The following is a 22,331-nucleotide window of genomic DNA, read 5'->3' on the forward strand; positions in this document are numbered from 1 at the left end:
TTTTAAATTGTATATATATATTTTCAAAATCGCTCTATAGCCCCTACCTTACCAGAAAGTCAGTATGTATTTGCACAGTGAAAACAATTGATTTATCGAAGCATTATCATAAAGGCATGTGGGCGCTTTTCGAAATTAAATACAAACATACATATATACAAAATAATTTATATATATATATATATATAATATATAAATGCATATAATCAATTTAACAAGTATGTATGTATGTATATAATGATTCCTATATAAATTTGTCAACTCAATGAATTCACATTTTGTTGCAAAGGCATACGCATAATGTAGCTTCGTATGAAATAAGAGTAAAATAACCAGTTAAAATGCTGTGGCGTGTACATTTGGAAAGCGTCTACTGCGCATAGCAGCGGCTGCAAAGCCTTAGCAGCGCCGCAACGAAAATTTCATCTCATTTTACACTACAACCAGAGCAGCATAAGAAAAAAAAAAAAAAACGGCAATGCAGTCGTCGCATTGCAACGTATTGCAAAAAGCTGGCGAGCTGCACGCACACAATAGCGTCACAATCGGTTGCCGGCATAACGACGACTTAGCTACGCGGCGGCCGGTTAGTTTCCTGACGCACCCCGATCATATGCTTGAACTTGGACTTCCAATCGAATTTGCTGTGAGCTTTCCATTCAGCGCTGCAAACTGGTTTAAAAGGGCAGCATTCAGCAATTTGCACTCATATGAAAACCAGTTAAGAAGCAAATCGGGCGTGTTTCGGCAGCGCATCGGTTGCATTCGAATGGTACAACTTCTACTGCACCAACTAACCAGCCTAGACAGACAGAGAGCAGAAAGCATAAAATTTAAGTGTTAACTTCGTGAAAATAATTTAATAAATATCATTGTTTATAACGCGCAAAAGACGAGTAAAAATCAGAGAGAAAAACGCTGCCATTTGAAACGTGTCGAAAATTCGTGAACGCGTCGCCGACGTGCGTTTACAAAATTGTGTGCTTTGTAGCAAAAAAAAACTGCTTTCCGTAAATAAAGATATATATATATACATATATAGCATATATATATAATAAAAAATTGACATACGTACGCACCTAAAAGATGTCACTCATACCGTTCATACTCGAATTGGCCGATGAGTTGCATGAATTCAATCGTTGCCTATCCACCGGTGGTATGGATGTCGACGACTTCGGTTTCGGTATCTATCCGCATGAATTGCAGCCGCAGCAGCAGCAGCAGCAGTCGCCGCAACAACAACAGCAGTCGCAACATCCACTGCAGCAACAGCAACAAACACAGCAACAACATTTGTCGCAGCAGCGACGCCCACGCACCCTCTCCCAGTTTTATTGGCTGCCAAATATAAGTAAAAGTCGACACCATCCCTATTATCGTGGCAAACCATGTTGCAACAAAACTCCCATACATTTGGTGCAAGACCATCAGCTGGAAAAGGAAACATCTTCGACTGCTGGCGGCGGCGGCGGTGGTGGCGTTGGCGTCATCAATTCTAGCCCCACAGCAGCCGGCACAACTGCGGCTGACAAGGAGTCGACAGCTACTAGTGCTCATGCTACAAACTCGACGAACTCCTCCAATACAGCTGGCAATTCGACGGCTAGTAAATCCGCGTATTCGGTGGTTAATAAGAATGGCTTTCAGGTCAGCATGAATGTGAAGCAATTCGCACCCAACGAACTGACCGTCAAGACAATCGATAATTGTATCGTCGTCGAGGGTCAGCACGAAGACAAGGAAGATGGGCATGGCGTCATTTCGCGACACTTCATCCGAAAGTATATGCTGCCGAAGGGATATGACCCGAGCGAAGTGCTTTCAACATTGTCCTCGGATGGAATTTTGACTGTTAAGGCGCCACCGCCAGCACTGAAGACTGACGAAACTATGGAACGCATTGTCGATATACAGCAAACCGGCGGACCGGTACAGGTTCAACAGAGCGCTGCTAAGGAGCCACCAAATGCCGCTAGTAGCGGCAAGGAAATCCAAACCAGTGCAGTAACTGTTGTGGCACAGACAGTCACTGATGCTGCAGCTGGTAGCTTACCAATAGCGGTGGCAACAACCTTACAAAAGCAACAGCAACAGCAAAAGCAAGAAAAGCAGCAAAACAAGCAGCCTGAAAAGTTGAGTGCAACAGTCGAAGGTGTGCAACAACAGCCGACAAAATTGTCACAGGCAACAACAAAAGACTTGCAGATAACGCGCGAACGCAATGGGAAACTGGAACCGAATGAGTTGCTCGCCGAGCCAGAGACTGAAACACGAACAGCTGAGCAGACAGCCACGTCTTCCAACACCAGCACCAACAACATAGCCAACAATAATAACAACAATAGCATTAATACTAACAGTAACAATAACAGTGGCGACACCAACATGGACTGTAGTGAGTTAAAAGCCACTGCTACTTCCAAGGCCATTTCGCAAACTGAAGTGAAAGAGACGGAGTCTGCAGTGAAGAATGCCGAGCAGACACTCGCCGCTATAGAGAATGTCAATAATAAAGCGCCACACGCAAGCGATGCCACAAAATCATCGTCGACTCTTGACGCCATCATGGCTGACGCTACAGCAGATGAGCCAATGGAGACAGAGGAAGAGCTCGAGTCGGTTACTAAGGAAAAAGTGGTCGCACAGAAGCCTATAGTGGTCTCACTACCCACAGCTGATATTAAAGATGATGCAGCGTCCGCCAACAACATCAACGTTAATGGTGGTGTTAACTCAGCTGCAACAGCAACAACAACTAATAACAATTCCACTTCCAACGATATCGTCACACCAACTAACGACGCTGTAAGCGCCGCAGAAGCTAACGGTATCGAAAATAACACAACCAACAACATTGATATCGAATTGGCACCCGCAGCTATTGCTAAGGCCAGCGAAATTGTTTTGGTTACCAATAATGGTGTATCCGATAATAAGACTGCCGCTACAGGCGATAGTCTAACGATCAGTTTAGAGACAACAGTAGCCGAAGTTGATGGTGTCACAGCCATGGACACCGATGTCACTGTGGTCGCAGACGTTGTCGATGGTGTGGTGGATGCCGACGGCTTGGATGGTGGTGCCATCGCTATTGGCATCGAAGCCATCGGCGTCGGCGTCGGCGTAGATGTGAATGTAATCACGGCAGGCGACAGCAATACTACTGCGCAAAATGTTGAGGATGGCAATGAAGAGAACCTCTCGTCTGGTAATTTAGTGGTTGCTGCCCAATCGCCCACACCAGCTGATCTGGTGGCGGCAGCTGATGCTGCCATACTTTTGGCCAAGACGCAATGTGATGGTGGTGTCGGTGATGTTGCAGCCAGTAAACCTGCTCTGAACACCGAAGAGATAACTAACTAAGCGCTAGAGAGAGTGGGAGAGCAAATGGTGTGGTGGTGCAGCACGAAAGATTTGAGCATAAGAAAAATAAAAAATATTGCGGAGTTAGGAAAAAAATAACGGTATAAGAATTCACTTTGGCAGATACATACGTATATATGAGAAAAACAGAACACAAAAAAGTAACAAAAAAAAAAAAAAAATTGCGTTTACATTTTAAGTACTTAACTATGGTAGTAGCAGGTAAAAGTAAAAATAAAAGTAAAAAATAGAAACAAAAAGCAGATGAAGCAAGTGATATAAAAAGTAGAAATATAAATTGCAACAGGCGTACATAAAAACGCCATTTCCTACATGCATTCATACACATTCTAACATAAATTAATTTTTAACAAACACACATACACTTACATATAAAAATAGTAGTCAACTGAACGCTAAATACTATTAGTTAAAGAGCCTTGCAAATTATAATAAATCGAGTATGTGACAAATTATAAAGATTTTGTATTAATTTTCTATATAAACAAATAGCTTTTGCTGCTAAAATAAACTGAGTTCACACACTTTGCATTCCAACGGTTTATTCGAGTCTTTTATGTTCCTATGTAGTCTGAGCTTACTATATTTTATGTTTATTTGTATATTTATTTAAATTTATTTTAGCATTTTTATATATTTTAAATTTAGTTTTATCAACTAATTTCTTTAATGAAATTTTATAACTTATTGTGTTTGTGTGAAGAAAAATAAACTCGTCTTATTTTTATTTATTATATATTTAAAAAACAGAGCAATAAAATTAGTTGAATAAAAATAACGTTGAAATAAAAAAAAATATATATTAAATAAATAAAAAACTTAAAAAAATTGTGTAAAAGTACAGTTTTTAATTTTAATTTTTTTTTTTGTTAAAAGTATATTTGTTTTTTTTTTCTTTGGTCAAATGTTTTTATTCAATTAATTTTAATCGTATTATTTTTTAGTATTTTATATATATTTTTTAATAATATTAATTAAAATTTACTTTATATATGTTTCATTTAGTTTTTCTCATTAATTCTCTGCAATAATTTTTAAGTATTTTGATTATTAATTTTAGATTTTAAAAAGTTTTTATATCTATAAAACTTAAATCAAAAATATTTTGAATTTTTTACAATAGTTTTCGATTTTATTTAATAAATAAACAGTCCGAGTACTTGCCATTTGAAAATTACATTCAAGTCTATAATATGCATATATTTTTCTTTTTTCCTTTATTTTTACACATTTATGCATACATACATATATACAATTATATACGATTTTATGTATGTATGTATGTGTATGCATGCATGGAAACAGAATTGAAATGAAAACAGTTGCAACAGCAGCAAATGAAAATTAATAATAAATGCAGCAAAAAAAAAAAAAAACAAACAAATACAGCTAACATTACATAAAAACAAAAAAAACTATTAAAAAAGAGAGCGCGAAGGCAAGAGCGATTCAAATATTGATATTAAAGAAGTACATATATTGAGAATTAAAAACAAAAAAAAAAAGAAATTAAAAAAAAATAAAACTTTAAAAGAAAATAAAAACGCATTAACAAAGGAATAGCGAAGATTGAGAAGAAATTAAAGAAAATACTCATAATAAGCAAAATTGCAATGCTAATAATGACTATGGCGATAATGATGATAACTACTATGATGATGTACGCTATATTCTGTCGTACTGGATACACAATAAAAATAAACGTAATCTCAAAAAAAAGTTAATAAAATGCGTTTTAATTAAAAAATATATAGATACATATATATATTTAAATAAGATTATATAATTTGCTTACTTTATTTTGTTTCGTTAAAAAAAACGTTTAATGTATTTTTCTATTTATTTTCTTTAATTTATACTCAGGCGCAAATAAAAGTATACATATGCTTCTGTATGTTTGTATGTATACCAAGGCATGTTCCCTGCTCCTTCATTTTACCATTTATATATACACACATACATATGTATATTTCTGTGCAAGTATTTCAATTTTATATTATTTACCTTTTACTTTCAATTTCTATTTTCGTAAATATTTTTCTTGTGCGATGGCCAAATGCCCTTACATTACGTTAACGACTGTGTGCATCCCGGATGAATCATTGCTAACTGGCAGCTGCCAAATCTGCGGCTGTTACGTTATCTTAAGTAATGATATTAGCCATAAATATCGAACACTCAAAGATATAATACTATGTAGTAATTTTTACGACAAGCTACTTTTTTCTGAATATTATGAATTAGTAAAAGCTAAAAATATGCAATTTTTAATACATAGTTTTCGTATCGCTGTTCTTCCAATTATAATTTAAAAAAAAAATAAATATTATTTACATAGAAATTAAATGAACTCAAAATATCCATATTAATAAAACGCATGGCCTCGAGCTATCAATGTAATTTTTTTTAAAGATCTTTCAAAACAATGCTATAAGTAATAATTCAAATATAAGGTGATTCAAACGCATATACATAGACGAATATGTGACCGGATATAGTTTATCAACGTCAAACGTCTTGAAATTGAATTTTCAGCTTCATTTATGGTAGAATTTTCGACTTCCCTAGAACAAAAGATCAAATCAATTATGAATTCAAATTCGAGTTACTTGTTAGTTTCAAATAGAAATAGGATTATCAATTGGATCGAGTTGATCTATAAAAATTACCAAAATTAACTTCGATTGCATCGAAGCTCTAATACCCTTCACAAATAAAAAAGTTTTCATACAATAACTTCATTTTGATCGGTTAATTTAAATGACAGCAAATGAAAAACATTTCCATACAAGAACTTGATTTGGATCAGATTTGTATGGCAGCTATGTGCTATAGTGATCTAACATCGGCGATTTCGATTATTGGAAAAATTTCGATTGGACAAAAAAGAACGTATGCAAATTTTCAGATCTATATCTCAAAAACTGAGAGACTAATTCGCGTATATACAGGACATGATTAAATCGACTCAGCTCGTCACATTTATCATTTATTTTTTACAAACCTCGTGGCAAACTTAATAAAGCCTATTCAGGGTATAATAACAGAAATTTTATAGGCTAGCGAAAAGAGTTTATTTTTTTGGTTTATTCTCCAATTATTCTTCGCAAGCGTAGGGTTATTTCATTTTACCTTTCCGACTTCTTTCGAAATATCACTTAAAAGTTGTTCTATAAAATTTAGGTTAGGAGCTTGGGTAGGCCTGTGTCCTCGATCTCATTGAACCACAGGCTATCCAACCGGCTTGTTTCCAGTAATTGTGCAATGTTAATTTTCGACTTATAGGAGCTCGGTCCCGTAATGTTCGGTCTACATAAGTTCATCTTTTTTGGTGGTTTATTTTCGATAGCCTTGGCATTAATTCTACATAATAATAATATGTTTCATAACAGAACAATTGCACACCACATTTCCATCAGGCCCTTTAAGCGCCAACTGAATTCATGGCAATGACGTCAGACGCAAAGTGCAATGAGACGACGCCAGGCTGCAGACTACGAGTATAAAAGGCAAAATTTCACTAACAAAAATTTTATAAATTTAATTGCTGGCAGAGGACTAACAAGCATTTCAGTTCAAAATTCAATTTACCAAAATAGAATAAGATCAACCGAAAATGACGCTCGTGCCAACCACGTATGACAGTTTCGCGCGTGAACTCGATCGTCCACGTTACTATCCACCATATGACTTTCATCTATACCCCTACCTCTGGGACGACACGCGATTGTCTTGGCCCTCAACGGAACATCTGCTGCGTCCACTGGACGACTTGGTTACGCGTCGCGTGCGCAATCAGTTGATACAATCCTCACTGCTGGACTGGCGTTATCCGATGCGTTGGGAGAATTACTATGCGGGCGAGCGTGTGCATGTGGATGAGAAGGGATTTCAAGTGGACATTGATGTGCGTCAATTTAAGCCACACGAGATTGTGGTGAAGACCAACGATGACTATGTGATCGTGCAGGGAAACCATGAGAAGCGAAACGATGGCAATGGACTTGTGGAACGCCACTTTATACGAAAATATTTACTGCCACGCGGTTTCAATGCCAACAATGTGATTTCAAATCTTTCATCCGATGGTATTTTGACTATCAAAGCGCCACCACCACCGCCAACTAAGTACTACACGCCGAATGAGCGTTTGGTGCGGGTACATGAAACGGGTAAATTGGCATTGCCCTGGAAATGAGTGTGATTCGCTTGAATGACAGTAAAAATCAAAACAAAAATGCATGCAAAAGCATTTGGTCACACAGGTGCAATAGAAACAAGTGAAAAATAGTTTAATTAGAATTGTAAACACCTTCAAGTTGTAAATAAGTACAAAAGTGAAATAAATTAATCATCAACAAAAGTTATTTATATATTCGTACCCGTGTGGTTGTGCAAGTGCAAGTGAAATGCTAATAAATTTTGTCAAAGTACAAACCCAGTAGGGAATTTTTGAGTTACTGAACTGATGAACTTTGGTTCGATCGGCCTACCATAGTATATGGCTGTCATACAAACTGACCGATCAAAACCTAATTCTTGTATGCAAACTTTTTTATTTGTGAAAATTATTATAACTTCGCTATGTATCACTTCATAAATTATAATTTTTTATACAAAATAGAATTTTTCTATAAGGTGGTTCATTGATGCCAGGTTGTTTACAATGTAAATATGTAGTAGACATATATATTAAAGAATTGTTCAATGTACATAAACATATATTATATATGTATATATTTGCAGCGGAAGAAATTTCAGAATCAAGGTCAAACTATTTTTGATACTTTTTTGCTCGTACAAGTTCCAATATGCATTTATTACGAAGAGTATTTTCGAAATTGCAAATTAAGCTTTAATGATGCATACAATATATAAAATAAAGCCTACATGTACATTTATATATTAAATAATAATACATATGTATATAGATTAGGGTGGGTAAAAATAAAGAATATTTTTTTCGCTTGGTACTGTGAAAATAGGTTTATAGACACCTCTAAGAAAGTCTCTCCAAGTATGAGCTCTTAATTGTAACGAGATGGTCCTCCACCTTACAGTTTTTTACTTTTTTCTTATTACCAGATAGAAAAACTCAAATCTCTCTTCCAACTACTTAAAAAAATATCCCGTTTCATAGATTTTGTAGGAAATTAAATCTCCTACGATTTTTTTGTAAGCGTTCAAAGAATATTAACGGTATAAGTTTGAATATTTTAAGGCGATTTTTTTGGTTATTATGAATTTTATAACTAATAATAAATAAAATATAAAACTCATAGTTTTTTAGGAAATTTACTGCTCTGATGAATTTGAATAATGAATACTAACGATTAGTCGAGTTTTCCACCCAAATTTTGGCGGTAGTCTCGATATTAACCTCATAAAAATCTAAAGTTATACGGTACAACAGCAAAGGAAAGTTTTCTTAAGTGGCATAATTTTGGTTTACAAGGGATTTGAGACTAAAAATTCTGCCTGCCTCGTACTCTTCATTTATACCCAAATGGACTTTCTTCTTTAAAAAAATTTGCTTTGAACAACTCAAGGCACGTATTTGAGAGGAAATACCGGAAATTTTACGAAACACTAGTGCATCCCTTATTAAGTAAAAAATAAATAGTGTATTCTTGTATGAGGGATAAGGTCTATGAAAAAATATGAATATACAAAATGGTGACTGGTTCGCTTCAGAACCGGTCCGACATATTGAAGTTTCACTAGCTGGTCAAGTATCATCTGATCAAATTTGAACCGGACTTGCCTTCTAAAACTGCCTGCGCAAACCGAATCGATAAAAAAATTTTCCTAGACTGATATAACCTTTTTTATGTTCGTGTGAAATTTTATCTCTCGTTTGCGACGTGAAAAGTTTATCTGACAACTTTTACCATACAACTCAAATGTTGCAAAAATATTTTAGTAGTCTACTATATCCCAAACTCATGCAATTGAGTGGCACATGGCATTCAGTAAAGGTAATGATGTCATAGAAAACCAGCCTCATGCGAGTCGACCATCCACTTCTTTTAATGACGATAACATTAAAAAAGTTAAAGAAACAGTAGCAGACGATCTCAACAACTCTCTTCGACACATTTTACCAAGAAAATTTGTATTAAGTATTAGCATGCTTGCATTGGTCTATTTTCCTATTTTGAAGGCGATAATAAATATTTGTATTAAAATAGGTGAAAATGTAGGTTTTTTGTCAATCCGAGTCATATTTGAATGAGAACTATTGGAACACTAGATAATTTCATTTTGATAGATAGTTATACCAAATATAGAACAAAAATTAACCGGTTGGACGAAAATCATGTTAAATGGTATAAGAATGTTATTTGATGCGTTGTTATAGAAAATAGCTCTCGAATTTCCCTTGCCAAAGTTAATCCTGACGTCACCTCATTAATTATGCATACCGTAACCGCAACAAGCTCTGAAGTATACACGGTAGTCCATGATCTTGGAAAGAGGATCCTTTCAAAATTTAATGCCATTGTTTTAAAAATATCACTATTTTAAGAAAATAAACACAAAATTTATGATTTGCAGTCTTCTTTTTTATTCGTAAATAACTAATAACAGTCTATAACACTACTTCTGTATATGCATGTATTATATTTTATTTGAAACACTTAAAACAAAAATATGGTTCACTTTTCATCCTTTTTCTCAGCACTCTTATCCTCCACTGCCGGATTCTCCTTTACATTCAAGTGTGCTGGACCGGTCTGTTGAATAGGAATCACACGTTCTGCCGCATTATCTTCCAAACCAGCGGGTTTGGGCACATTAACCGTTAGTATGCCATCCGATGAAAGTGTTGAAATGGCCTGATCGGCTTTGAAACCATGGGGCAGACTGAAACTGCGAACGAAATGTTTCGAAATGAAACCGTGTTCGTCTTCACGTCCTTCATATTTTCCCTCTACGACCACATTGTTGTCCACCACTTTAACGGTTAATTCATTGGGTTTGAATTGTGCAACATCTAACGACACTTGATAGCCTTCTTTGCCCAACTTTGGTTCAACCTGGTTTTGCAAGTCCTGTTGTAGACGACTTAAACGACTCCATGGTGAATATGTAAACGGTGCGTTGAAGAAGTCATCGTAAAATGCCGAGAATGGTGATCGACGTGATAAAGCCAAGCGCTGCATTTCCTCAGCCATGCGCCATAATTGTGGAAGTGGACGCATTTTTACTACAAATTTATAATTTTCACTACGATTGCAAAAATATTACAAAAAAATTTTCGTTTGTTTGTTTGAAATCACTTTTGACTTCAAATTTGATTTTTCAACTTTTTACTGGAGTTGCACCAAAGTGCCGTTGGCTTTTATACTTTTCTGACAGTGTGGCGCTGTTCTCAGTTGAAATATATATATTGCTCTTGCGTTTGCGCACTAGCTCGCGCTCTTTGAAATACTCTCTACTTGTTCATTCTCGTGTATACTAGAAATTGTGTAAACAATAATAGCACACACATAAAGTAACAGCAGAGAATGTAAATGATATACAATATTTTACGTTCTCTGATATCAGCGCACTGCAGAAGAAAATTCGCGAAAAGTGGAGAAGTAATCACAAAAAGAAATGTTCTTTAAGAGTAAGAGAATATATTAAATGATTTTTAGCGGTGATAAGAAAGCAACAGCTGTATGAGAGAGTAGCATGATGGTAGAAATTGAATTGTTGTGAAAATATTGTTACTTCTTTCATATTTTATTATGTGTACTATAGAAAACACATTAATGATGAAATTTAATGCACACTTGTGATAGTTACTTGGGCATATTTGTTTAAAAATATTAAAAACCCAATAAAAGTGTAAATATATTTTACAGCTTGTTTACCGGTGAATTTCTTTTGTTGCTTTTAAAAATAAAAATTTAATATTATCTTTTTTCGAACTTTTCAGTCATACGCTTATCAAAGTTACACAATATTAATTTTAGCATTAGTATGTATGTATGTACATTCATATATACTTACTTAAAGTTATATATAGCACAAAGTTTTCCAACAAAAATATCCAAAATCCATCACAATTGTTTAAATAATACTTTTAGATTCTACCTAACTTATTGACCCCATGTGATGGGCTGAAAAAATCGATTTTTTTTCATAAATTGCTGTCTAGAATACGGTAGTAAAGTGATTTTTAACAATTCGAAGACGTTTTATAGATACATCAGAAGAATGAGCTGTGCGGAGCGATGAGTTGACTTTAAACTTAAAACACGTTTTTCTCAAAAGTGTTGTTTTCAAACTTTCCTCCATCGTATCTCAAAAACGGCTTGATCGAATGACCTAAAACTTGTAGGGCACATTTAAACGCATGGAATGAACTACAAGTATTATCAATCAAAAATTCCCAAAATTTCGCAACTTTGTTTTCAAATGTCTACCAAAATTCCAATTTTTGTTATATTCTTTTGATAATAGTCCACTCCGTGCATTCAGACTTACAGAGTAAAACGCCGCTAATCTTTGTTGTTCCAGATAAGCCAACCCGCCGGAATCGTGGGAGTAGTGCGAGTAAATTTTTTCGAGGCGGGGGTGTTCAGAACGCTGTAACTCATGTTCTACACAATATTTTTAGCTTAAAATTTCTATTTATACTGTCATAATAAATGTTAATAACTGAAAACAAACTTAAAGCTCAATATATTTGCTGGACGTAGAAAAAAAATTCTAAAAAATCCCTACAAACAGGCTGTCACATGGAACCCCCTTAACCTCACTTTTACACAAAAAGACTTGATTTTGATTTTGATCGATCGGAATAAGGTAAAGTTGGCAAATAACACGAAAAAATTTAAAAACCTGGCGATTCCTTTCTGCTTGCTGTACTCTCTTTTTATGAGTTTCGTGGAGTTTTCTGGTAAAATCTAGCAAATTCGGATCAATTTGACTAAAATTTTCATTTATAGATATAGTTATAAGGAAAACATAACAATTATAAAAAAACTAAATGCTCAAAAGTCTTAAAATTTTTCGCCCTTTTATCATAGTTTTTGGATATTTTCTAGCATTACATTCCTACGAACATTAAAGAGTTTCATAAACTCGCCATATACTAAAATATGAGTCAATAAATATTTGCTTGTATTCTCTGTAATTTAAGCTCTTCTCAACACTTATGCGAAGCTTTCTTCCTAATGTGGAGAGTATTTGCGGAAAACTTCTCATTGTTCCAAATGTATATTTATTGAAAAAATTTCTCTTAACACATTATTCAATAAAATTAACTAATTATTTAATTTTTGTATCATAAACTATTACATCTGTCCATTTAAATATGCAAACTTTTCAATCAGCTTCAAGAATGATAGAATACAGATACATACATATATAGAGAAGATTCTATCATTCTTAAAACAACTTTAATAAATCAAGAGAGAAATTCTCCAAACTTCTCCAAATTTCCACTGAATTTCACCCTCTCAAGCGTTTCATCTCATGCGCTCTTCTTGAGTAATGTACTCTTACTTTTCTAGAACTTTTGTTTCTGAGCAGAATTTACCGGAACTTTCTATACTGCTTTCACGGTCGATGGCCCCTTTTATTGAGATAACATGTAATTCGCTACTTTTCAACCATGACCACAGACAACATAGCTGAATTTTCGACGGCACCGCAAGAACTATAAATACCGGCACCGGCAAGTGTACGAACAACAGTTGTATACAAACATTTAACAGAAGCGTAACAAACAGTATTTGCTACAAACAAAACTTGCCTGTTTCGGTGAAAAGATTTAGAATCGATTTGATTTTTTGGAAAATTTTCAAAGATAAAGACAAGAAAATGGCCACACTTCCAGTAATGTTGGGTTTAATCAACGACATGGACCGTCTAACCACGGCCATTTCACCATACTATCATCAATCCTACCATTGGCCCATGAGCCGGCAATTAGCATTGGGTAAGCCAGAGAGGGCAATTTCACCGCTAGTGGGCAAAGATGGTTTCCAGGTGTCGATGGATGTCGCCCATTTCAAACCCAGCGAATTGAATGTACGAGTTGTAGACAATAGCATCGTTGTGGAGGGCAAACATGAGGAACGTGAGGATGATCATGGTTACATATCTCGTCATTTTCTGCGTCGATACACGCTGCCCAAGGGATATGATTCCAATAAAGTGATGTCATCGCTTTCATCAGATGGTGTACTGACAGTTATGGCGCCAAAGCCGCAGATGGAAGACAAATCCAATGAACGTCATGTACAAATACAACAAACTGGTCCGGCACACTTGAACGTTAAGGAGAATGGCAAAGAAGAGAAGAAGACTTAAACATTTGCCGCCACTTCAATTATATCAATAACAACGCATTCCTTAAAACATAAACGCATACACCTATCCTCGAGCGGGTCTGGAGTTTAGTTCATACATTCGGAGTTTAATTTAATTAGCTTTTTCCATTTTTAATATAGTTTGAAGTTTGTACTGAAGGAAATAAATGCCACTCATTCGTTAAAAAAAAAAAAACATTTTGAGTTTTCTTTTTGAACAGATACTTATGTACCATATAGTATGTATGTATATGTATATGGAACGGTCTTGAGGGTCGTAATTATGTATAACAGATATTTTAGAAATCAAGAAGTATACAACGTAATTGCATTTATTCAACGGTAAATTTGCAAATATGCAGCTTTGGAACGATGAATAGTAATGGCTGTTGAAATGAATAGTTTCCAAAACGGCAATTTTAATTTCAGGGATCATTTTCCTAGCAAATTATCTAACAAACTTTTTTCATAGATTGCAAAAATATGGATGGATAATTACACCCTGAACATGATATGTAAATTAAGATTGCCACGAAATTTCTAACCAGGGTGACTGCCATACAAACTGGCCGATTCGAATTAAGCCCTTGTATGGAAAACTTTTTTATTTGACAAGATATACTCACGAAATTCAGCATGGATTATTTTTCAAGACAACGCTACGAACAAATGGTTCAGATTGGATAACTAACTACCTAATTAAGTACTCTTATTTCGACCTGAAGATTATTTGTATCAAACAACGATAGAAGGAGTTAACAAAACGTTTTCCGTTGACGAGTGATTTTGGGAGATAGCAGTTCGCTCATTTCGATTGATTTACGACGGTTTTACTGCAATTCGGTGTCAAATCGGTCTAATATTTAGGTGTCCGTTTTGCTCTTCTCTGGAAGTCGACGTAACTTAGACTTTATGAATCGTAAAAAACGGTGATCACCCCTTTTCGGACCCATAGGACAGTCTTTTTTGAGCAGGTTCGCTGAGTGCAGTTCAAATTTTCGACTGTTCATTGGTCTCTAGTTTGTACCGTAAATGAATAGAAAGCAGAACAGAAATTCAGATTGCGTTTAAACAGGTTATTTCGATAAGCGCTGATCGATTTTAGGTATCGCAAAGTGGATGCAAGATTTAAGGCTGAATTTCACTCGTACTTTGCTATTATACTCGTAGGTACATATTTACTTTTTAATCTGGTAATTTTATTTGCAAGTGAAAAGAGAAGACATAGATTCTTTAGATGAAAAATATTTTGCTTCCAGCTTTGTGCTAAATATTTTTTTAATAAATTAAAAAGAGTTTGGAAAGCATCCCTTAAATACAAAACGGGATGAATTTGGTGAATTTCACCATTTGTATAAAGATTTAGGAAAATCGAAACATTCGATTACATTCTCGAAAAGTTTGAATCCAAAATAGCTAAAATTGAAGTAATTTTATAATAAAAAAAAAATACCAAAACGCCATGTGAATAACTTATAGTAACTCTTAAGTGAGATAATTAAATTTTATTCAAATTAAATTTTGCTTCACATTGCATTCGCACTTACACTCAAACACAAAAGTTTTATTGACAATTAAAAGAAGATTTTCAATTAGACATACTTATTATACGTTTACATATTCAATTGAAGTATTAGAGTTTGGCTGAAATTGTTGAATCGACGTTAAATCCAAAGTAAACACAATGGGATCTGAAAAATTGCTGATGGGTTATGTTCTTATTGTAAATTTTCGTTTGAAACTGGTGTTTGAGTGCATATGCCACCTATTTGATATTTTTTATTTTTTTGGTATACATGATTATATACAATGTTCTGAATATCCATTCGACATAAAAGTTTAGCTTCGGGTTCCAATTTACGAATATGCGGTAGAAGCGACTCAAAAAAGGCCTCATCTTCATCTCGTTCTTTTTTTTCGGAGTGTTTCTTTTCAAGTAAGAGTAATTTACGTTTTTCAATTTCCAATAGTTGTGAAGTACTCTTTGACTGGCTTAAATATTTCTTTTTCGTTGGGGGCGGAATATTGAGTTCAAATTTATCGCATGTATCGTCCGTGTCTTCGATTTGAGATATATTCAAACTACTTATATCATCATTTACACCTAGTGGATCTTCGTTACCACTTTCATCCGGAATAGTCCTTATTTTCTTTAAATTTCCGCTTAGTTCCCGGTGCTTCATTTGGTCTTTTAAAAATAATAGTTGCTTAAAGTAGGGCCACTTCGAATGGAAATCTGAATCTATAATATCATTATCACCAGATATCGGAACAGAAATTTTACGTAATTCAGCTCGAAATTGATCGCGAATATACTTCCACTTTTTCTTCACCTCTTCCCCTGAAAAAAATAAGCATAAAAGAAACGGATGACATTTATTTTTTATTAAATAAATTTTATTTGAAACATATATTTGGCAACAGGGGCATTATTTATTTCAATATAATTTGCAATCTTAAAGGAAACATGCCATGTTCTCCAGAGCACATGCCTCATCCAACAGTTTTTTCTGTTATTATTTCAAACGGTTGCTGACGAATATTGGAAATTATCGAATTTCCACAATCGGAACTATTAATGGAAAACATATTAGGATCAAATGTAAAGCAAATTCTGGTTCAATGTACATATTACAATTATAAAATTTTTTTTTCAATACTGTTACAAGCTATGGCCGGTGCCAACTGCAAATTCATAGCAATAGCAGTGGGTGGATATGGAACGCAAAGTGATGGCGGTACTTTCAGTTCTCCTCAAATATATAATTTTTTGAAACATAACGATAATCTGTATTAAAAGATGCGCATACATACATACATATTGATAAATTTAACATTCATTTTTCTTTGTGATGAAGCGTACCTGCTATTACAATGCTTGAAAAGAAATCACTGAAGATCACGAAGACTTTAAAGAGCGGCTTTCAAGAGCAAGAAAATGCATTGAGCCCGCATTTGGGATTATAAATGAAAAATTGAGACAGAACTAGGACCGGCGGAAATAAAAAAGTGTTAAAACTTGTTTAAAGTCTAAAAACTTTATTGAAAACATAAATAGAAACCAAACGTAGCAACAAATCGCATCAAAAATACTGACAATAAACAACATTTAAAAACTGGTGGAGAGTTAAGGGAAAAATTTTGTAATTTTGTATGCCAAAATAAACTACTTATGTCGAAAAAAATTGTATACTTACTCTGTAAATTCATTTCACTTGCAACTGATTCCCATAGATGTTCAACCAACATTCTATTGTGATAATTTTTATTTTTTCGATCCCATAGAGCAGGGCGAGCAAAAACTTCACTTATCAACATGTTAATATCCATATTTGTGCTTTAAATTACATGCAGTCACGAATTGCATGAAAATACAACTGAATATTATGCGCAATTTCAATGCCAGTCGGCGTCGAAAAACACTTCAAAACTATTTTCTCGCATTAAACAACTTTACGCTCGGCTTCGGTCAGCTTCCACTCTCTGCGCTGCCTATGCGACTTCGTATGAAAATGTACGCATACAGATTTGAAGCTTATTTCTCGCATTCGTCAGTTTTGCGCTCCGCTCTGCTTTTAGCGTCCACTCTGCAGTAGCGTTGCCGTTTTTGTCCGATCGGACCAAAATTGGTAGTTTCAATTACCTTTGATAGTTGGTTTTCTAGGCAATATTTTTTAACAGATTTATTTGCAGTTAATCTAAAGATTTGTCCGCTTACAAAAAGCATACTCTATTGCTTGCAATTTATACTAACTAAAAATAGTCGTGAATGGCAACCATGTGCTTAATAAGGGAAAATGAGAGATCTAAATGGAAAGTGTAAAAAATTTGATATTTGCGCGCTTTACTGCAACTTCATATATCAAATGAAATAAAAAGAGGTTTAATGGATAAATAAAAACTTGAGTTATACTTTTAATAATTGTTAATATTATACTTTTCAACTGTTTTTTTTTTTGTAGGTAAGAAAGTACACAAAATCTCCGTAGTAAGCGAACAAAAGGATATCGACGTCAGGTAAATGAAAATATATTAAAGGTTGGCGACATGTCAACTAATAATATGACAATTTTTTGTAGTGATGAAAGCTCGCCTAGACCTTCAAAGCGAAAACTTCGTAGAGAATGGTTAAAAATATTCGATTTGCTTGAAGAAAAGGAAGTATGGGCATTAGGTGTAGCTAATCTTGGTTTAACTGTAAGATTTGTTTGTATATACATATATTTCCAAATGTCAAGTGAAATAAAAGCCAATGTTTTAATGATTAAAAACTTTGGTAGTTTTGCAACAAATTTAGTTATCATTTTGGTACCCATAGATTTTCTTAAGTGGCAACACTGACTCTTTGCTTTCTTCGCTTTGCTGTTAAAGTATGAATTGTATGTGAATCGGCAATTATTGTTTAAGAATGTAATTACATATGTAGAATTGAGGAGAATTATCCACATACAAAATTTTTTCAATATATTTTAATAAATATACCTTTTGAACTTGATTTATCAATTTTCAGTTATAATAAATGAGTATAATACTATTTATAAATAATATAATATAAAAGCAGAGAACTCAAAATATAAGTATATACATATATTGTATAATATAATATTCTTTTAAGTTCTCTGTTTTAGTCTTATTTATGCTCCCACATATACAATTTACTCTTAAATTATCTACTCCCTTAACATCACATTCACCCTCCTAACGAAAAAGAGAAAAGTATATATTTCAGTTCTCTCTATTATCTATGCTTACTGAATTTTGATTTTTCGAGAATTTACGAGTAATTTCAAGCATACACACCAGGCATAAAATACACACATTTCAAGCGTATAAAAGGCAAGCGAGCGTAGATTCTTCAGCAGTTTTTCACAAGCGAATTGAAAGATTAGTTGTGTTCACAGTGTACTTACACCTATCAGATTTGCGCAAATTATCTTAAAAGTTTAACAATTATTAAGTAAATTTGATTGAAAAATAAACAATAAAAAAACATGTCAAGTTTACCAATTCTATTGAATCTAATTGACGAGTTGGATCGCGAGAACTACAATCCGCTGTACTACGGCAACGATTTCGGATTGGGTTTGCATCCACACCACATTCATCGCCATCACCATCATCGACATGAGCCAGCTGCTAACGATCTTGTTGGCTATTCGCTGCCGCTGGGATTGCTAAATCGCTTGGGTGAACGAGCTTTGAGTCGACGGGCGCAGCAGGGAGAAAGCCGTATGTCTCAAGTGGGCAAAGATGGCCTACAAGTGTGCATGGATGTGGCACAGTTCAAGCCAAGCGAGCTGACTGTGAAAGTAGTTGATAATAGCATTATTATCGAGGGCAAACACGAAGAACGTCAGGATGAACATGGTTATATTTCACGACACTTCGTACGGCGATATGCACTGCCGAAGGAATATGATGCCGATAGAGTCATTTCAACGCTATCATCAGATGGCGTCCTCACAGTTAGCGCTCCAAAGCCACAAGAAGAAAAGTCCAACGAACGTGTGGTACAAATTCAACAAACCGGTCCGGCTCATTTGAATGTCAAACAAAATACGGAGGAGAAGATCGGTGATGCCAACGGAGACGCCGAGCAGAAGTAAATGCAAGATAGCAGACAGTGATTGCAAAAAATTGCATATACATTTTATTCATTCCATATGCACGAAACGCCTTAGTGATTCGTAATACTAATGTATTTTCGATAAATACTACTTGTTTGTGCAGCAAGAAACAAATTAGAATAGAAATTGCGTACCGGCAAAAATGCACTAAATTCTCATTCATATTTATGTATATTGAGTATCCATGTAATATTATAAGTTTTTGCTGATTAATATATTCCTAATAATTTTATTTAAATTAATATCGCAATCATTCATTCGCTAAAAATAAATACTTTTAGAATACATAAATTTGTTTATTTCTGTAGCTGGAATATTATTGAATAGGACTTTCACTAGTGGTTCGATCTGAGCAAAATATTGGAAAATTGTAGCGTTGTCTTAGTCAATAATCTATGCTAAAAATCGTGGAGATAATTTAATAAAAAAAAAGTTTTCCATACATGAATGGGTTTTAATTGTTCAGTTTGTATGACAGCTACATCTATACAGATATTAGAGACGGACAGGTTGAAGCAACTCATATATATATTGAGTATCCGACGTTTCCTTCTGGATGTTACAAACTTCGTGGCAAACTTACTTGTTATCTTGTTAAGGGTGTAAAACTATAACACAGAGACATATTCAAAATAATACTTGAAACAGGTTTAGCTTTGGGGAATAATTTTTAAAAAAGATGAAATTATGCTCATCACTGATTGGCAGTATGTGGATTTAGTTGATAACTCCTCGTACTTCCACGCATGGTTCGCACTTAAATGGCTTTTTCACAATGGTACAATGCATACATACATATATTGTACATATGTAAATGACAATTAATTTGGGATTATTGTGCCTATATAAACATTAGATATATATACACACGTTTTTGTTTTCCCAGACTTTCATGAAAACAATTATAAATTAAGCGACGCTACCGCTAAATGCAATTTATGCGTTTGAAACCCTAAATCAAGATAGTATACACGCATAATAAATGAAAACATAATTAATTAAGTTGTTTTCATAAATTAAGTATATACACATTTGTCCAAAAGTTACTGTATACATACATACAAGCGAAAAAGGAGGGAGTAGAAAGCCAATATAGCAATGCGAACTAGTGAGCATGTAAAATATTCGAATGAGCAGCTTTTTTAAATAAAGTCCTCTAGGTGCTAGGGGACTTACGCACCTGTATCACACTTTACACTCGCGAATATTTTCTATATGGCGTAGTTGCGAGAATTTTGTAGAAAACTAGAGCATTATATGCTCATATAGTTATTTCTCTATACTCGCTCTTGCCTATCGTCTGAGACTTCGCTCACCAAAGAATTCTTGCGCAAGTATAAAAGCCCATGCTGTATGCATTTTCCAAGTAATCGTCGTGGAAATTCAAAGTGTGTAGGGTGTATTACTATTGCGCTTCATTTAACTTACAAATAGTAAAAAATTAAACGGGGTATACATATATACTAAATAAAAACTTGTGAAAAATGCCAATTCGGAATATACCACCATTTGTTTTGAGTTTGGACTCAGCTCCATATTATAACCATGATTTGTATCCTAATCATATTTATCGACGTTTACATGAACGCCAACATCATCCCTTGGATTTAGGTACTTTGGGTTTAATTGCACGTCTGGGGCCGCATGCTCATAACCTAGTGGCTGCTAAGCACAGCACCGAAGGCAGTGTAGTTAACCGTTTTGGAAAAAATGGTTTCGAAGTGCACTTGGATGTTGGTCTATTCAAACCGGAGGATCTAACCGTAAAAATCGTTGATGATTCATTAGTGATTGAGGGCAAACATGAAGAACGTGAAGATGAACATGGTCATATTTCGCGGCACTTTGCGCGTCGCTATGTACTACCGAAAGGTTATGATGAGGAGAGCATTGTATCGACATTATCCTCGGACGGTGCGTTGACTGTGCGTGTACCATCACCACCACCACCGCCAGAAGTTGCAAAGAAGGAGCGCATAATAACTATACAGCAGGTTGGCCCTTCTGAAATTTTTCTAAAAAGCAAAAGTCAGGAGGAGACCGAAGCAGCCGCCACAAAATAAACACTAACTGCGTATTACACCAAAAAAATTGTATTCTGTATTCATATACTTCTCGATGTCGTGAAGGGAAAACATTGGAAATGTACCAATAATGAATTGAAAACGTAAACCAGTAACTTTGCATTTACATATATACAAACACTAATTAAATAGATGTACTAAAAGTTTTTAAATATTTGCCATTATAATAATGTAAGCATTTAGTATTTGAAATGACTGGTAATTTTAAATACACAGTCTGGTTTATTAATGAATTATGTAAAAGGATATTGCGCATATGCCTAAAATGCAGCTTTATAGTGATATATTTGTATTGCGCAATATTTTCATTATTATATTTATATATGTAGCTATTTACTATTTAAGTGAATCCTTATCCTTTTGGAGAATCTCATCTTATCATATTGTATTGCAATTGAATCAACTTTTCTACTTTTTATCGCAAACTTTTTAAATAATTAATACAAATATATATACATATGAATGAATTAAAATAAAATTGAGAGCAAGTTCATTATAAGTAAATATTTAAAATCGAATAAATGAAGCATCCATAAATAAATTGTTCTGTGTGCGTATCTAAAAAATGGCGATAATTATTATAATCTATTGTTAGGATTGCTTCGTTGTTTTGTTTTAAGTTCAGGTGTAAACGAAATTTGGAGTGGAATCGAAAACTGTGTATCCGGTACACTTTAAAAGAAAGTAATTAGTCTCAAATAGATTTTGCTTAATACCACAATAAATAGATACATTTTAATTACTGTAAGACTAAATGTGTATTTGTTTAGCTTTTTCCCGGAAACACAACTTCTTATTATTGTAAAGTGGACATCCTGTCACAACACTCATGCTATGGAAATTATTTACCCATTATGATGTGCTACGGTTTGATACTTCCGTCTTTTGTTGACCAAGTCATTGCAAATATTATTTTGCCTTTT

At 34.3% G+C, this 22,331-nt stretch overlaps 7 protein-coding genes and 2 long non-coding RNA genes across 9 annotated transcripts; 6 read left to right on the plus strand and 3 right to left on the minus strand.

Annotated features, from left to right (window-relative positions):
* Nucleotides 1-579: 579 nt before the first annotated feature.
* Nucleotides 580-3,902, plus strand: LOC106627958 (heat shock protein 67B1). The gene has a single exon (XM_014248296.3). It carries the CDS (start codon nucleotides 1,087-1,089, stop codon nucleotides 3,364-3,366), a length of 2,280 nt encoding a protein of 759 aa, XP_014103771.3. The 5' UTR covers nucleotides 580-1,086; the 3' UTR covers nucleotides 3,367-3,902.
* Nucleotides 3,903-6,918: 3,016 nt separating this feature from the next.
* On the plus strand, nucleotides 6,919-7,754 carry LOC106627978 (heat shock protein 27). The gene has a single exon (XM_014248320.3). The coding sequence runs from the start codon at nucleotides 7,004-7,006 to the stop codon at nucleotides 7,583-7,585; it is 582 nt and encodes a 193-aa protein (XP_014103795.2). The 5' UTR covers nucleotides 6,919-7,003; the 3' UTR covers nucleotides 7,586-7,754.
* Nucleotides 7,755-9,931: 2,177 nt separating this feature from the next.
* LOC106627980 (heat shock protein 23) lies at nucleotides 9,932-10,717 on the minus strand. The gene has a single exon (XM_014248322.3). It carries the CDS (start codon nucleotides 10,590-10,592, stop codon nucleotides 10,047-10,049), a length of 546 nt encoding a protein of 181 aa, XP_014103797.2. The 5' UTR covers nucleotides 10,593-10,717; the 3' UTR covers nucleotides 9,932-10,046.
* Nucleotides 10,718-13,067: 2,350 nt separating this feature from the next.
* Nucleotides 13,068-13,893, plus strand: LOC106627939 (heat shock protein 23). The gene has a single exon (XM_070111035.1). It carries the CDS (start codon nucleotides 13,207-13,209, stop codon nucleotides 13,696-13,698), a length of 492 nt encoding a protein of 163 aa, XP_069967136.1. The 5' UTR covers nucleotides 13,068-13,206; the 3' UTR covers nucleotides 13,699-13,893.
* A 1,275-nt stretch (nucleotides 13,894-15,168) lies between these two features.
* LOC106627975 (uncharacterized) lies at nucleotides 15,169-17,223 on the minus strand. The gene is made up of 2 exons (XM_014248318.3): nucleotides 16,895-17,223; nucleotides 15,169-16,038 (listed from the first exon to the last, which is right to left on the minus strand). The coding sequence occupies exons 1-2, from the start codon at nucleotides 17,025-17,027 to the stop codon at nucleotides 15,416-15,418; spliced, it is 756 nt and encodes a 251-aa protein (XP_014103793.2). The 5' UTR covers nucleotides 17,028-17,223; the 3' UTR covers nucleotides 15,169-15,415.
* LOC138857794 (uncharacterized) lies at nucleotides 16,055-16,584 on the minus strand. The gene is made up of 2 exons (XR_011396983.1): nucleotides 16,333-16,584; nucleotides 16,055-16,269 (listed from the first exon to the last, which is right to left on the minus strand). It is a non-coding gene; the product is annotated as an uncharacterized lncRNA (long non-coding RNA).
* Nucleotides 17,224-17,519: 296 nt separating the features above from the next.
* Nucleotides 17,520-17,968, plus strand: LOC118681168 (uncharacterized). Its single transcript, XR_011396982.1, has 3 exons — nucleotides 17,520-17,578; nucleotides 17,660-17,714; nucleotides 17,777-17,968. It is a non-coding gene; the product is annotated as an uncharacterized lncRNA (long non-coding RNA).
* A 589-nt stretch (nucleotides 17,969-18,557) lies between these two features.
* Nucleotides 18,558-19,615, plus strand: LOC106627976 (heat shock protein 23). The gene has a single exon (XM_014248319.3). It carries the CDS (start codon nucleotides 18,689-18,691, stop codon nucleotides 19,301-19,303), a length of 615 nt encoding a protein of 204 aa, XP_014103794.1. The 5' UTR covers nucleotides 18,558-18,688; the 3' UTR covers nucleotides 19,304-19,615.
* A 1,068-nt stretch (nucleotides 19,616-20,683) lies between these two features.
* Nucleotides 20,684-22,163, plus strand: Hsp67Bc (Heat shock gene 67Bc). The gene has a single exon (XM_014248321.3). The coding sequence runs from the start codon at nucleotides 20,809-20,811 to the stop codon at nucleotides 21,385-21,387; it is 579 nt and encodes a 192-aa protein (XP_014103796.3). The 5' UTR covers nucleotides 20,684-20,808; the 3' UTR covers nucleotides 21,388-22,163.
* The last annotated feature ends 168 nt before the right edge of the window (nucleotides 22,164-22,331 follow it).

Source organism: Bactrocera oleae, chromosome 6, assembly GCF_042242935.1.
Source record: "Bactrocera oleae isolate idBacOlea1 chromosome 6, idBacOlea1, whole genome shotgun sequence".
In the NCBI taxonomy this organism is placed as follows: Eukaryota; Metazoa; Arthropoda; class Insecta; order Diptera; family Tephritidae; genus Bactrocera; species Bactrocera oleae.